General features: G+C 26.1%; 3 protein-coding genes across 7 annotated transcripts; 1 reads left to right on the top strand and 2 right to left on the bottom strand.

Moving 5' to 3' along the window:
* Window positions 1-154: 154 nt before the first annotated feature.
* Window positions 155-6,383, bottom strand: LOC117165978 (zinc finger protein 800). Of its 5 annotated transcripts, XM_076626127.1 has the most exons (9): window positions 5,863-6,082; window positions 5,161-5,539; window positions 4,127-4,402; window positions 3,862-4,009; window positions 3,637-3,777; window positions 2,883-3,034; window positions 2,680-2,809; window positions 2,332-2,589; window positions 155-2,171 (listed from the first exon to the last, which is right to left on the bottom strand). In XM_076626127.1, exons 1-9 carry the CDS (start codon window positions 5,874-5,876, stop codon window positions 1,105-1,107), a joined length of 2,565 nt encoding a protein of 854 aa, XP_076482242.1. In that variant the 5' UTR covers window positions 5,877-6,082; the 3' UTR covers window positions 155-1,104. The 5 variants fall into 5 exon arrangements, with proteins under 5 accessions (XP_076482242.1, XP_076482241.1, XP_033205406.2 ...); XM_076626126.1 differs by lacking the exon at window positions 5,863-6,082 and adding an exon at window positions 6,206-6,383 and having other exon boundaries at window positions 2,332-2,809; XM_033349515.2 differs by having other exon boundaries at window positions 2,332-2,809; window positions 5,863-6,081.
* TBCD (tubulin folding cofactor D) lies at window positions 6,076-15,098 on the top strand. Its single transcript, XM_033349513.2, has 11 exons — window positions 6,076-6,176; window positions 7,387-8,001; window positions 8,119-9,802; window positions 10,095-10,298; window positions 10,452-10,616; window positions 10,702-10,826; window positions 10,902-11,255; window positions 11,343-11,645; window positions 11,718-12,036; window positions 13,820-13,952; window positions 14,388-15,098. The coding sequence occupies exons 2-9, from the start codon at window positions 7,660-7,662 to the stop codon at window positions 11,997-11,999; spliced, it is 3,459 nt and encodes a 1,152-aa protein (XP_033205404.1). The 5' UTR covers window positions 6,076-6,176; window positions 7,387-7,659; the 3' UTR covers window positions 12,000-12,036; window positions 13,820-13,952; window positions 14,388-15,098.
* On the bottom strand, window positions 12,688-16,469 carry FucTB (alpha-(1,3)-fucosyltransferase 10). The gene is made up of 7 exons (XM_033349518.2): window positions 15,889-16,469; window positions 15,100-15,139; window positions 14,870-14,988; window positions 14,367-14,586; window positions 14,048-14,237; window positions 13,791-13,968; window positions 12,688-13,320 (listed from the first exon to the last, which is right to left on the bottom strand). The coding sequence occupies exons 1-7, from the start codon at window positions 15,964-15,966 to the stop codon at window positions 12,841-12,843; spliced, it is 1,305 nt and encodes a 434-aa protein (XP_033205409.1). The 5' UTR covers window positions 15,967-16,469; the 3' UTR covers window positions 12,688-12,840.
* Between the last annotated feature and the right edge of the window lie 155 nt (window positions 16,470-16,624).

The following is a 16,624-nucleotide window of genomic DNA, read 5'->3' as shown; positions in this document are numbered from 1 at the left end:
TGAAAATTAATTTAATAACATTTAAATTTAAATGAAAAGCCAAACATTGCCTATACATGATACATATTACATATTTTGTCTAATTATTATTTTATCATCGCATAATGTTACAAATGAAATTAATTTATTAATCAATAAAATATTAAAAATCCAATGAAGCTATTGCAGATATTTTATTATAACTATAACCATCACATACATATATTTATAATTTATTTTTACAAGATGATTTTTTTAATCATTTTCTATTTGTACACATTTATAAATAATCCATGTTTTTTTAATCCCATGTTAGAATTTTTCTGCTTATTTTTACATTATTCTATATATTTATAACATATTAATATTGTATAAGCATATAAATTATCTATATATAACGTGAAATTATATATGACATATTTATTCCTTAATAGTTTTCACAAATTATTATTATTTAGAATATTTTTCAGTTCTAAATTAAAAAAATAATATCACCCTAATCTATAAAAACCAAAAATAGTTATGAATGATTGTAATAATTTAAAACACAATAAACATACAAATCTAAAATAAATATATTTGAATATCTGCGTTTAATTAATCTGAAAGAAACAAAACAAAATAATTAGACTGCGTTAAACAACAATTATATTGTATGAATTACCATACAATACATTACAAATTTTAATAATGTTTTTCTTCATATAACTAGTATTACATAAAAAAATGTGTTATTATCTACATTTTGCTATCTTTTCTCTTTTATTATTACATATTCTAGATAACTTTTTAAGTAAATCTACATATAGCAGAAAATAAAAATTTCGGATTAATTAAGAAAATAATGTGTTGAAGAATTAAATTCTTAATAATGCACAACAAAAGTGAAAATATTTAATATTTTTAAATATCTTAAATTTACTAACATTAATGGACAAATACACATTATACATACATACATATATATATATATATATATATATATATATATATATATATATATATATGTATTTGTGAAGAATACAGTTTAAAAATTTACTAAAAATTTGTTCATCAAGATGAATAATATCAATTTAAACAATATATTGCTGACTGAATGGAGACTCTATTATGATACAATGTTTACTAATTGCGGCACTGAGAGACAGTAAAACTATTTTTAAAACCTCTACTGAGTTCAATTTCGCATTTGTTTACTATGGAGTTATTTGCACAAGGAATTAATATTTCTTCATTTTCTATAGGTTTAAAACGCTTGGACGTCTGGTCTAAATCTTTCTCCAAATTGTCGTCTTCCTGTACCGGAGATTTTTTGGCAAGTGGCTTGTTTAAAGATTTCACGATCAAAGAATCTTTACGAAATGTGACCTCCTTTAAATCGTAGATGAAATCCTTATTTAGAGGCTTCATTTTGTTACGAATAGGACGCTGGGGTCTTAAATTGTCTTGCATATACGCACTTTCCTTTAAATTAGAATCCTTAAATTGTGCTCCTTCCCCTTTATTTTGTAATTTTGAACTAGAGTGTTCAGTTTCTTTCACACCTGTTTGTTTTGCGGAGTGAACTTCAGAAGATCCAAAGATAACTTCCATCACCATTTTTCTAAGATCTTGATCTGCTCCCAAATTATTTTCTTTAATACCATTATCCATAGTTTCTTGAGTTTTACCATTTTCATGAACTACTATCGAATTTTTATCAACTATTTTTGTCTCTGTTTCATTCGTCCCTTTCTCTCTCATTTTAACTTCTAATCCCATATTTCCTGGTGTAATGTTAACTTCTACAACTTCTGGAGCATCAATCTCCTGTTCTAAATTCGTTATATTCGACGTAATATCTTGACCACACAAATACTGGTCATCTGGTATCTGAGTTATCATTTCATCTATAACAACACGATTGTTTTGAGCGTTGTGAACTTTATTGCAATGTGCTATACAATCACACTTAACGAAACACTTATAGTCACAAAGTCTACATTGATAACGATTCCATCCAATATGAATGGCAGCATGTCTTCTTAGATTATGCACAGAAGGGAATTTTCGTTTACATGGAAGGCACTGAAGCTTCTCAAAGTTTACTATTGAAGCTACTTTCTTTTCCATTGATAATACATGATCCAGTTTTTCAGTTGCTGTGTCATGCCCAACGTTCGCTTCTACAGATATGCCTTTTGCAATATTTTCTAGGAATGATATAATATATCATATTACATACTTTTTGTTTTATATATTATACTTTTTTTGCCGAAACAAAAATCAAAATAAAAAGATTTGTAAAATATATTTGTATAAACTATAACATCTTAAATCTTATAGGTATAAAATATGAGATATTGTTTTTACCTGCATTATTATTCAATCTTTTTGTACTTTCCTTATTTTTTCGTTTCTTGCTTCCAATATTAGCTTTATGTTTGTTTATACTAGTATACACAATTTCTAAAGGGTCAGAAACATCACTTGCAGAAGAAAGATTGTCTTTCACCAAGTTTTCTTGTACTCCATTTGTAAGAATTCTTGCAACATTTCCATTAGATACATTTTGTGAAACTAATCCTTCGCTATTTAACATATCCCAGTCGGCTTTACTTAAACTGGCAACTGCTTCCACACGAATAGATGTTTCATTAGTATTTCCATTTAAAACATCATTTGATGGAATTTTATTGATCTTTTTGTCTTTAGTTATACTTTCATATGCTGCAACACGCCTATTACAATATTGCAAGTGAGCTGATAACGCTGCTTTTCTATCAAATCTCTTTCCACATCCACCACATCTTTGTAACTCTGTATCCAATTCTAACTGATCTATCCATTCCTATTAAAATAATGTATTTTATATTAACAATACTTCAATAAAGACAAAGATATAACTATAATTATCAAAATACCTGTGTTTCATTAGCCCTTAGTGCACTATTCACTAAAGTTTTTTGAGCATCCTCCTTTTGTAAATCTTCAGCAATGGTAGTATCTTTAATAAATGCTTTCTCTTGAATTTGTGATCTGAGTTTCCTCACTTGTTCATTAGATTTTCTATGAACTATATTTCGTATTTAAAAATTTCATTAAAAGAATTCTAACTTTTAAAAAATTAATTCTTGTAGAATTTTTAGTCCTTATTATTAATCCTTTCGCAACTGCCGACGAGATATTTCGTTACCACAATATCGTTTATCAACACCATAGACGAAATACGCCACCATAATGATGTCGCTTACGCAACGCTATGAACGAGATATCTCATTCTGCAATAATATTTATGCAATGCTACGGAGGAAATATCTTATGTTGATATTTACAATTGAATGTTAATCATCAGACTCTCTCTGATATTCTGCAGCTCTCTCTGTTTCTAACTACAACATTTAGAGTTGCATTTATTTATAAGAATATAATGTATACGTCAATCACCATTTTGTCAACGTTTCATCCCAAATTTTCCAATAAGACATTCAGCATCCTAATAAAGACACGCAAGGTATCTCATCCATGCAGCGATATATCTCATTCGCAGTTGTAAAAGAATTAAAATTACAATTATTTTCCTCAAGAAGTTATAAAAATTACTTAAATTTAACTACATAATCATTAATGAAAATTATTGGAATTAATAAAAATATTATTATAATACTTTTTGCACACCTTTAAAGAGATGCCTATAAACACTCCACGTATTTGCAAATGTACTAGAACAACAAGGACATGGGTAACATAACCTGTGAGATGTATGTAGTGTCCTTGTGTGAACTGTTAATGTTTTTTTCGTTGAAAATTTTGCATAACCTAAAAATTAAACAACAATGCAATTATAATATAAGATGAATAAGTATTATTATGCATATAATGGACAAAATAATAAAAACATACATATAGGACAAATAACTTCCTTATCACTTTCTTCATTATTACGAACTTGAGTTACTGTATTATCACTCAACTTTTGACTAAATTCTAAGACTTGGCCATTCAGATCTAACATTACAGTCCTCTCATTTATATTTTTTAGCTCTGTTACCTAAATATTATTTGGTTGAGACATTAATAAATCATTAATGTATTGGAACAAAATTTAAATAGCTCTAATTAATTCTATTTGTAATTATTTGCAAGTATTATAATTATTTATAAATACCTGTGCTTTCATTAAATCTGTATTACTCTCAGTTGAAAACACTGATTCAACAGTTTGATATACTGCCGATGAATTTGAATGTACAGTCTCCAAACATAATCGTTGAGTGTTTGTTTGTATGTTTTCTATTTGTTTTTTCTGCAGCGTATTAACAATCGCGGTGAGATCCTTCTTTTCCTTTTCTTTGCAAGCTTGACTTCTTAAAATTCGATCATTTCCACATCCTTCTTTAAATAGGCCCTGCGTTTTTTCTATGTCTAAATTATTCGTAGAAGTCTGTAACATATGCAATCCATATACTACATATGCATATACATATATATACTTATATATGTACAGGTAATATATTATACATAATAATAATATACACATATGATATATTATACATAATATACATATGCATTTCTATTTCTAAGATGAATTGTGACAACTTGATAAAAATATAACAGATTCAGATAATTTACAAAACAAGTTGTAGTAAGTATTATGTAGAATGATCATTTTATATTATATTTTTCTTTATGTATATGAAATAAAAAAATTTTCTTTAAGTAAAAATATTGTTACTACTCGAATATGTATAGATTAGATACTAATTAAAATTATCTAGTCTTAAGTAAATATATCCAAATTAAAACATTTAACGGTATTTCAAACAACAATTAAATGAGATATTTCACCAATATTATCACGAAATATTGCAATTATATAAAAACAAAATTCCTTTTATTCTTAATATTAGGTTTATATCAGATTATTTATATTTTATAACTCTAAATTTAAAATGCATTATCTAATATTCTATATATTTTTAATTGAAAATATTACATAATTTTGAAGACAGATAAGGTTCTGAATCATCTAAACATCTTATTATCTAGTTTTTGCCATATGAATCATTTTATCAAAGTTAGATTCCATCAAAATATTAGTTAAGCAATCTTTAGATACATTTTCAAATATTAATTTTTAGCAATCTTGTCTTTATATAAAAATATATTAAAATACTATATCATATACTATATCATACATACTATATCATAATCGTTGGAGGAGTCCCTAACAAATGTAACATCAAATTTTTCTTTACAATAGACACGTTTATGAGAAATAAAATTGACCAAACTTCTAAAAAGGCTTCGGCATATGCGACATTCATATACTAAATCACATTCATATGCCAGAATAGATCTAACTTCATCACTGCCATTTTCTAAAATTTTGCTCACACGATATAAAGTCGAATCACTTATGTCTATAGGCGGATGTAGTTGTGATAAGTCTGGATTTACAGAAGTAATTCCTTTAGGAGAAAATTTAACTTTCCCAAATTTCCCATTTGATTTTTTAGCTTTTGTCTTTGATTTCATTTTGTATTGAGCGTTGTATATCCAATGTATTATCTTGTTAAAACTGCAATGAATAATACATTATTAAATTATATAAGCTCGTAATATCAAATTTCTTACAAAGTAAAATGTTTATGAAATTCGTAAATCATACTATGACAACTAGTTATAAATTTAAGAAAATTAGATGTGTTAAAGAAGAAACAATATGAGAATAAATATAGTTGAAAAATTGAAGATGTTATTTACAAAATTACAGAATTATATATGAAAACTAAGGTTTAAAAAGAACATGTATTATTTTTCTTAACAACTAGAATACTTCAAAATTCAGTAAAAGTTTTAGATTTAAAAGTATATTGAGAAAAGCGTACAATAGAGATGTACCGTCTCTCCTGCATTTTACTGCGTAAAAATCGGTCTTTACTTTATAGATTTTGAATTTATAAATAAAATAGAATACCAAGAATCAAGGAAACGTATTAGAACTGTATTATCCCACAAAAAAATAACGCAATTTAACTCTTCTTAAACGAGGTGGATCCACGATTTCGATCAAGCTGCGACCTCCATTTTTCCGAAACCTAGAAGTTCTTGATTCTACCACCGCTTTGATGAAACGATACCAAGTAGCACTTTCAGTTCACGGATAAACATTTTTACTTGCTTTTCAACATTTCTTACACATGGAACATTACAAAGTAATCAATTATACAGTATAATTACGTACAATGATAGTTTGATGAATTTGTAAAATCAAAAATAAGTTACGAATATTATACTCTTTCATTTGTACATTGCTCATAACAGGTTATGTCACAGGAATTTTTAGAATGCATCGAAATCTCAGAATGGGCTTATTCGTTATTCTACATATATGAGTTAAAATAATAATGATAATTATGATAATAGCATTTTTAGTAAATATTATAAACTAACTTAACAAATTCTATAGACATAACGACAGAAAAAGATTACATGATAATATATAATAACAAATAACACTAATGTAAATAATGAAAAAATTGACTTACTGTGATAATTTACATTGTTCTACATTTTTTAAATGTATGAATGTTAGAATGTATTATTCTAATAATTTACAAACTTACTGTGAATATCATTACTGAATATAATTTCCTTAGAAATTATTCAAATTTTTTAAGTTCATTATTATATCTAAAATATATATATATATATATTTTTAGTATAATTGCTTCTATTACAACTTTATTTTATCTTTTACATTTGTTAATAAATATCCTCAGAATTGGTTTAACAAATACAAAAAGATATGAATGGTTTAAATAATTTCATTTCAGTTTATATTTAAAATTAAAGTGACTATCATTAAAATTAAACCAGCTTTTATTATAATTAAAGTACCTATTATTAAAACTGTTAATGACAAAAAATAATTAATCATACTGCTGCTACAAACTAATGTCTATATTCTTATAGAAACTATATATATATAATGTAAAATTCAAAATTAAAATTACATGACCACTTAATGGCAATGAGTTTTTTACCTGATACTTTTAATTCTTTTCAAAATTACATTTTGTTGACAGAGAAATAAATTCAATTAACAGTAATAAAGTTGTTCAGAAATGATCTCACAACCTTAAAACATGGAAAAAATGTTACTTTATAATTCTATTATTTTATTTCAAATCTTATGTATAGAATGCTCTGTAACTAGTGGTATAATTGGAAAAAGGGTGATTCTATATGAAAAAATAGATCAAAAATATAGAATAACATTTTTTTCATACAAAGTTTCTATTGCACAGATAATGTATCACTAGCAAATATCGTTTTCATAATGTAATTGTCAAATGTTATTAATTTTCAGTTCATACATTTTTTTCGAATTAGACCTTATGATTAATTGAAACATTATTTTAGAAACCTTATATTCTTAAAGAAGACATTCCATTATTTATAATAAACTGTCTCAAATAAATACAAATTGGATATTTGTGTAAGCTACATAAACTCATAAAAGGTTTATTGTACAGCCACGCATGCGCCATTTAGCATCGTTTTTCGTGAAATCGTTCGAAAGAATCTGTTCTTCATATTTTTGGGCTGTCATACGTAAACGTAATCGTATAGGAATGAATTGTAATTGATCGTAGTCGTTTTTCCGAATAACACGAAACGTGACGAATAAAAAAAATGGTGTTAAATGATTGTCCAGAATCGGAAATAATTGGTTGTGGATTTAGTGCTTTTAAAGAAATCGACGAAGTGACTTTTTTAATTACTGAACTAAAAAAGGTGGATCTTTCTCCGAGCCTTATTGAAAAGAATCGAGACCGATTTAATTTTATCTTATCACAATATCAGGATCAAAGGCAATTGCTAGATCCTTATTTGGATGATATTCTACAGCCACTGATTGGTATTATCAGAGATGAAAATTCTACGGAAATTATGCGGCATAATGCTTTTAAATATATTTTCATTGTTATGTCCGTTAAAACATACAAGAAGATTGTTACATACCTTCCACATGAGGTATGCAGATGCTTTAATTTTTTTAACTTCATTTTCTCTCCCCCTTTCCCGCTCTCTCTCTCTCTCTCTTTCTTTTTTATATTTTAATCTCCAAATATATAATTTAATTTGATACAGGTAGCAGATCTTTTCCCTGTTTTACGAATGTTAGAAAAACAAGATCCAAATGATGTGGAGACATGGGAAACTCGTTATGTACTTTTAATTTGGCTTTCTATAATTTCAAAGATACCATTTCCACTCTCACGTTTAGAAGTTTCTGATACTAATTCCGAGCAAACAATAATAGTTAGAATATTGAAAATATGCAAATTATTTTGCGTATCAAAGGACGCTTGTGCAGTAGCTGCAGTTTTTCTAATTGCCAATTTTTTATCAAGATCAGATGTAAAAAAGTTGTATTTGAAAGAAATGATAACATGGAGTTTACAATGTGTAGAAACTGATCCTTTGAGACATGGTCCATTAGCAGTTATAGCAGCTATATTAAAACACAGTGCAAGAGAAGATGTTAAACCATATATTCAAATGATTTTGGATAAAGTTTTAGAATTTCATCTGAATGATAATCCTGCAGATCTTATTCGGAAGTTTGGAATTAAAATTGTACAAAGAATTGGATTGGTGTTACTAGGAACAAAATTGGCTCCATGGAGATATCAAAGAACTAGTAGACCTATATGTCTAGATCCTAATATTAATACTAACTCTAACATTATAGAAAGTATGGAGGATATTAAAAATGTTTCATCGAATCATGATGACCGGGACATTCCATCAGCAATAGAAGATATAATTGAACAACTTATACAAGGTCTTAGAGATAAAGCAATTACAATACGGTGGTCTGCTGCAAAAGGAATTGGTAGAATAACAGCAAGATTGCCAATGGATTTAGCAGATGAGGTTGTAGGATTTGTGCTAAATCTTCTTTGTGGTCGTGAATCGGATGCTGCTTGGCATGGTGGTTGTCTGGCATTAGCAGAATTAGGAAGACGTGGTCTTCTTCTTCCTCATCGTCTAAACGATGTGATACCAGTTGTCCTTCAAGCCTTAGTATTTGATGAACCAAGAGCTTATGGTTCAATTGGATATTTAATTAGAGATGCTGCATGTTATATTTGCTGGTCATTTCCAAGAGCATACGATTCTGATATAATTCAACCATATGTAAAAGAAATTGCAGCTATGTTAGTAGTTGTTACTTGTTTTGATCGAGAAATTAATTGTAGAAGAGCTGCTTCTGCAGCATTCCAAGAAAATGTAGGAAGACAAGGAAATTTTCCACATGGAATAGAGATACTTACAATTGCTGATTATTTTGAAGTTGGAGTTAGAAATCATGCATACTTAAAAATTAGTGCACAAATTGCACAATATGAAGAGTATACAAAATCTTTGATTGATCATTTGATTACAAGAAAAGTTACACATTGGGATACAGCAATTAGAGAACTTGCAGCCAAAGCCCTCTTCAATCTAACATCTATTGATCCTAATTATATTAAGCATACAGTTTTATTAAATTTATTAGATATGTTAAATTCTATTGATTTAAATATTAGACATGGTGCAGTATTAGCTATTGCAGAAATCTTGGAAGCATTGTATAATTGCTGCAATGAAAAAATTGAAGATATAATTGGACTATCAGCTGTGGAAAATGTCAGAAACATAGTTAACATTTTTAGGAAAAGAGGACAATTCAAAGGTCTAGGAGGAGAATTAATGAAACAAGCATGTGCTGTGCTCATAAAAAAGTGCTCTATTGTTCATTTTCCAATTTCCGTTGAAATTATTTGTAAGTTTGATATCTTGTATTATAAATTTTCATACATAAAAACATATATAATATTATATAATATTCATAAAAATTTACAACAATTAATAAATTTATGCTGAAAATATAATTAAAGTTTGACTCACAAAGTGTTAACCATCTATAACAAAATTGTAAAACAAAATATTAATTCCTATTTGATAATGTTTTGTGATAGTATATGAAAATACTTTTTATATTTTCATTACAATATATTATATTATATATTATATTATTTAAACACAGTGTAAATAAACAAATATTATTTTTGAAGGTGACTGGCAAAATCTTTTAGAGGAATGTTTGGGTCATGAAGTATCTGTAGTAAAGATGAAAGCTGCTGAAGCACATACAGAATTTTTCCGAAAATACTATGCAAACATGGATAATCAAGATCGCAATATTGTTATTAATCGTTACCTTGATAATTTACAATCAAGTAATCAACTTGTTCGAATAGGCTTTGCACAGGCTATAGGTAATGTGAAAACGTTCTTAAAAATTTTATTGTGGAAGGTATCGTATGATGTATTTCATAGTATACGTAAAGTTAGGTCTATTATGTCAATTATGACCTTTAACATAATATGGTATTTATTTTATTTATTAAATAATAATCATTCTTTTGTAGGCTATTTCCCTTTATTTATAATTTGTGAAAGAGTAAAAGATATAATAGAAGCTCTCATTAAATGTACTGAAATATCAGAAAATTCTTTAAAATGGGCAGAAAGTAGGAAAGAAGCTATTCATGCATTAATAATGGTTTGTCAAACTCTGGGAGTAAAAGAAGCAGGTTTGTTATTTCTTAAATTGGAGTTTAGAATAATTAATTAATTAATTCTTCACATATTGTTTAAATGATGTTTTATATTTTTTAGATAAATGGCGTATATATATTCACAACTTATATGATTGTTATTTATTGGCATTGAAAGAATATACTATAGATAGCCGTGGAGATATAGGAGCTTGGGTACGAGAAGCAGCAATGACTGGTTTACATGTAAAAATATCTTCAATATCCCATATTTACATATACATATGTTTACTTAAATTAAAACTCTTTAAATAATTTCAGATGTTAACAAACTTAGTATCACAAGCAAAATTATTTTCTGTATTAAATGAAAACTTAATGGCAAATATAATTGGAGGAATTGCACAACAAGCTGTTGAAAGAATTGATGGAATTCGAGCGCAAGCCGGAATTGTTTTCAGTGCTCTTATTCATAATGATCCTCTTTTACCAAACATTCCATATCATGCAGAATTAAAAACTATTTTTCCTTATGATGAATGTAAAGAAAATATAGAATGGCGAATGGAATCTGCTACTTTTCCACGATTTATTAAAATGTTATCTTATCCTCCTTATACAATGAATCTTCTACGTGGAATTATATTTAGTGTTGGTGGTTTAAGTGAATCTTTGGTATGGAATTATAATGAAAATATAATGAATTATATATTATGTTTAATATTCGATCTTTTGTATAACATTTTCGATTTTTCATTTCAGGTTAAATATTCTAGTGTTTCCCTATTTTCTTATTTACAAGAATTAGATGAATTGGGTCTCAAAAGTTTATGCTATAAAATTTTAAATATTTTTGAGGAAAGTCACAAAAATGAAAGAATGATTACATCAATGCTAGCTTTCTTAGATCGCTTACTTAGTTCCGGTTGTATCCAAGTCGTTCTTGATGATTTTGAAAATGAAATTGCAGAACAAATTCTAATACTGCTTAAACAAGAAATAAAAAATACGAACAATACTAAGTTGTTAATTAGCAGTATAAATGTATTTTGTCAGCTCTTACAGGTAGTTAGTATATTCCAATGTTTAGTATTAAAAATAATAAAATGATCTTGAACTAATAACAAGTTTTTACAGATACACGGACCAGTTGCAAAAAGAGCATTTTGTCAGTTAAGTATTTTTCTTTGTCATAAATATAAATGCATACGGAAAGTAGCTGCATTAAGAACATATGAAGCTTTAACTCTTTATGGGGAAGAAATGGATCTTCCAGAACAAGATTTAATGAAAATTTTGACTGAATTAAATGTCACTGACTGGGAACAATCAGTATCTGAACTTCGACCCATAAGAAATCATCTTTGTGATTTAATGAAAGTACCTGCTCCTATTTTGCAAAATAAGGCCATGAACTGAGCTTGCTTTTAAATTTTGTCGCGTCTCAGTTAAATTGGTATGTAGAATACTGATTTAAAATACTTATTTCTTTATAACATTGTTTTGTCATACAGGCTATTTGCCCAGAAAATAGAATATATGCCTAATATCAAATTCGTTTCTAATAATACAAGATATGAACTTCATATTATATTATGAGCTAATTTCATATTATATACATGAACAATATATTATAATATGAACTTTGACTCTAATTATTTTATTCGTCATAGCTTCTAGAACGATAGTTAGAAACCATGAACAATATTATTACTATTTCATTCTGTATTCACACATAGAATTAGAAATTTTTGAACATCTACTATTGGAAGAACTAAAAGACATTTTTTAACAATTTCTTCTTATTTCATTACATCTTCCTGGTACCAGGTCTCCCTATTTGCCATTAAAACTTCTATTGCAACAGCAAACATCATAATAACATAGTAATTTTAACCGTTTTTTAGTGAGTACTATCATAAATAGTAGATTGTAGCATAATACCCTAATGTTGCTTTGAGTCCTTCTCATTTTTTTTTTTTTTTTTTTTTTATATTTAATATTATATTAAGAACATAATTTAGAAATGGTAACTATATAGGTAAATATATAGTTACCCTTTAAATGATATTTGAAAATCAAGAAATAAAGTGTTTCCAATAGCTTTTTGGATATTATCTTTATTATAAAAATACAGTTCACATATTAAAAGTTCTGTAATACAAATAAAAACAAAACATACACAAGTATGCAACTAATATTACAATCTGTTACTAAATATATAAAATAGTAAATTTTCAATTTATTAAAAATAAATAAATTAACATTCATTTCTATCAAAAAGCTTCATTTTATCTGTTTCAAAATTTTCCTCATTAATTGTAAGGTTATTTTGCATATGGTAACTTAATATCTTTGCACCACATTTTTCTAAAGTCCATTGTTTTGTCCACCAATTAGAATGATCAGTTTTGTTTGTTAGTGGATTTTTTGGCAATGGACAGTTATAATGTTTCTTATTGACAATTTTTGTTTTCCTTGGTTGATATATGCTTTTACAAACAAAACATTCAAATTCTTCAACATAATTTCCAAATTCATTAGATAACCATTCCTCTTTTCTCTCTAATGCCTTTCTTAATCTTTCATTTTCAATTTCATAGTCGTCAATTAATTTGTGGGATAAATATTTATTATATTCAATTTCATTATTGGAAAGATTATATAAAAACTTGGCTAAATTTACTGGATTTTTGAAATCGAGTATTGATATAGCAGACATATTATTTGGAAGCCAATCCTAAAAGAAAGATCAAAACTGTATTATATTATAATCAATTTTGTTGAATGTATATATTTATATTAGACAGTTGGAGTTGAAGAATGCAACTATTTTAGTTAATTATTTATTTACCCAGAACAAGAAATTTTGTTTCGAATAATTGACTACTTTTACAAAATTCTCATTACATTTATAGACAATTTCGTTAAATTGTCAATACTAGGCTTCAGGCAAATTTTTACAACCGTTTTGACTTGTTTTATAATGAATAGTAATATCAATTTAATAAATCAAATAACGTTATATTTACCCAATATTTATATAGTTTTGAAACTGAAATTTGTATGTAAATTACATTAAATGAAATTAAACATTGATTAGTTTTTTAATATCAATACAATTAAATCAAGAAATTTATCTTCATTCGAAAAAAATCAATTTAATCTATTAAGCAATAAAAATAATAGTTATATAATAAATTTTAATACTTTGAATGATGGTGATCCATAATATATAGGTATAGATCCAACAATAAGGGGCCTCCACAATTTTTCAGTGATATAGTCATCGCAGACTGCATTTTCAAAAGCTATTGTAAACTTGTAATTGGCAATAAAAGAAAGAAAATCTTCACTGTTCAATATTTCAAGGTAATTTTCCTTTAACCTAGATTATAGTTAAACTCTTTATAGAAACAATACAAATGGTAGAATTGACTTTATTTAAGTCTGCAAAAATATTGTACCTTTTCTCAAGTTGAGCATTATTTAAACATGCGCCATATGAATCTATACGTATATATTTCATTAATTCAGCTACATAAATATCTCTGTTACTTGCAGTATCACAATCAGATTGTATATAAAGTAATGGTGCCAAATTTCTTTTATACATCAACCTTGTTTTTTCTTTTGTAGATACAAAGTATTTTCTATCTGTAAAATTGAAGTATTAGTGTTACTATTAATTAAACAACTTCTGTTTATAACACCATACTGTAATGAAAACGGGACCAGATTATTAATAATTTAAATATATATGTGTATTGAATTCTTTATATTCACCTAATAATTCTGTAATTCCAGGTAGATCTGCAAGAGTTAGAGGTACATCACTAAATCTGCTAAATGTTGAAGAGTATGTAAAAAGATTCAGAGTTTCCTGTTGAACTAATATTGGATTATTTCTTGGGGATTCTTCATGAAGCAAACCCCACGGAATTTCGTCGGATTTCCATTTTGGTAAATCATTAATTCGAAAATTACTACCATAGAAAAGAAAACTCTGAAAATTAAGAGCGATATATATTTCAAATAATAATGCTGAAAACAAGTATGAGCAATTTGCACATTTAATAAATTATAAATCATTGATTTTGTAATAATAAATTAATTAATTTCTATTTAGTACCAATACTATTTTACAACTATTTGAAAAATACAAAATATTAATCGAATTTGTAATAATAGGACTATCTTAATTTTAGAAAATAGCTGAAATTTCTTAAATTTTCAATATATCCGAAAATTTATCTTTAATACAAGTCATAAAAATGTATATACATTACTTTTATCTGTTTATGATATTGAAAGGATCGGTTACTTGTAAAATAACACTGATAATTTTCACAGTCCCGTAATTTTTCATCATTTCCAAAAGGTGTCCACCATAGAATTATGGGTACATCTAAAAAAGTATGATAAAAATATATGTACTAATATTTTCTTAATTTTTATACTTTTGGTTTATATTTTATACTTTTTTAGAGATATTAAAAACTTGATGCATTTTATATACCTGGATGATGTAATCTGTTACCATTCTGAATTAAGTAAACCTGTTAATAATATTGATCTTAAAACTCATCAACCTCATTATTATCTTACTTTATCAATAATTTAAATAATAGTATTTGGTATTAAAATAATTTATTGCGTAATTATTGATATTGCAGAGCAGAAAAAGATTGGTTATTAATTTATTATTATCAATTATTTTGCATAAAACATTTCATTATTAATGTTTCTTACATAATTATATAATTTTATTTTATAACATTTAACCATTTGAGGGATGCTGACATATGTGTTTATTTTCACACGTGTTAACATATTTTCAAATATTATCTATTTCATTTAATATTTATAAACATTATATTTTAAAGAAATGTAATTAAAAAATAAAAACTAATCATCTTTCACTGCCTGTAATGAATTCATCCTTGAAGAGGTTTAAAAATTAAATTAAATATTAATAATATTCATTAATTTTTCTTTTATTTTTGTACAACAGAATTGACAATTTGTTATCATAACATGATAAATTACTTGATATTAAAGCTAAATATTTTATTATTTATATTAATAAATATCAACGTATTCAAATAATGATGTACTATCTTAAACTATTTTTGCAAATAAAATTGTTCTAGCGTAATGTGTACCCATATGCATATATAAAAAATACTGTGATATTTTATGCTACAACATACATTATATAAACGTGTATACATTATGTATATGTATGTGTTGTTAATAATAAATATTAACATAATATAATACATACTATTAGCAAATATATAAATACCTGGTAAATTATTATACTAAAAGTTAAGGCGGTGATTGTTGCAAATATAAAATACATTTTCTGACAAAAATACGACATTTTATAATTATTTAATTTTAATATTTGATGATTACTTTTGTTGTATTTCTGTTCTGTTGTTGATTTGGTGTTTTTAAATATATTTCATTTTAATCTTACTCAGATGGCAAAATGTTTAATATTGTTATTTATATAAGGATTGTCAAGTTTTTACAAGGAAGTAGTTATGACAAATTATACTTCAGTTTTTGTCCTTGATCATTTTAATGTTCGTATATTAGAATTTAATTGCTTCTAATTGCTATCTTGTATTCAATTTTATATTATATTTACTTTTTTACTATATTATATCTAATTTTATATTATAGCTACCCAAATTTAATAATGAAATATTATTTCGTCAAAACAGTATTTTGCCAATAGTATTTTAAAGGTTTAAAGTTTGAAAGAAATAAAAAGCCTATATTGCACTCTGTCAACTAAAACAATTTGAGGTTAAATTACAGATAAGAAATATAAATGATACAAAAAGGACACTACTACAAGAAATGGATAAATTGCAATGGAAAGACGAGAATTGTCGTAATTAATAATTACTAGAAATAATCATTTCTTAGAAAGTTTGTAACACGCAAAAATGATAAAAGCCATTAACTAGTCAGTGGTGAAAAAAAATAAAGGAATTGTATATGATGTACAAACTTTTTTACATACATAT

The sequence above is a fragment of the Bombus vancouverensis genome, chromosome 17 (genome assembly GCF_051014615.1).
Source record: "Bombus vancouverensis nearcticus chromosome 17, iyBomVanc1_principal, whole genome shotgun sequence".
NCBI lineage: Eukaryota > Metazoa > Arthropoda > Insecta > Hymenoptera > Apidae > Bombus > Bombus vancouverensis.
This window is presented reverse-complemented; position numbering and strand designations above follow the sequence as displayed.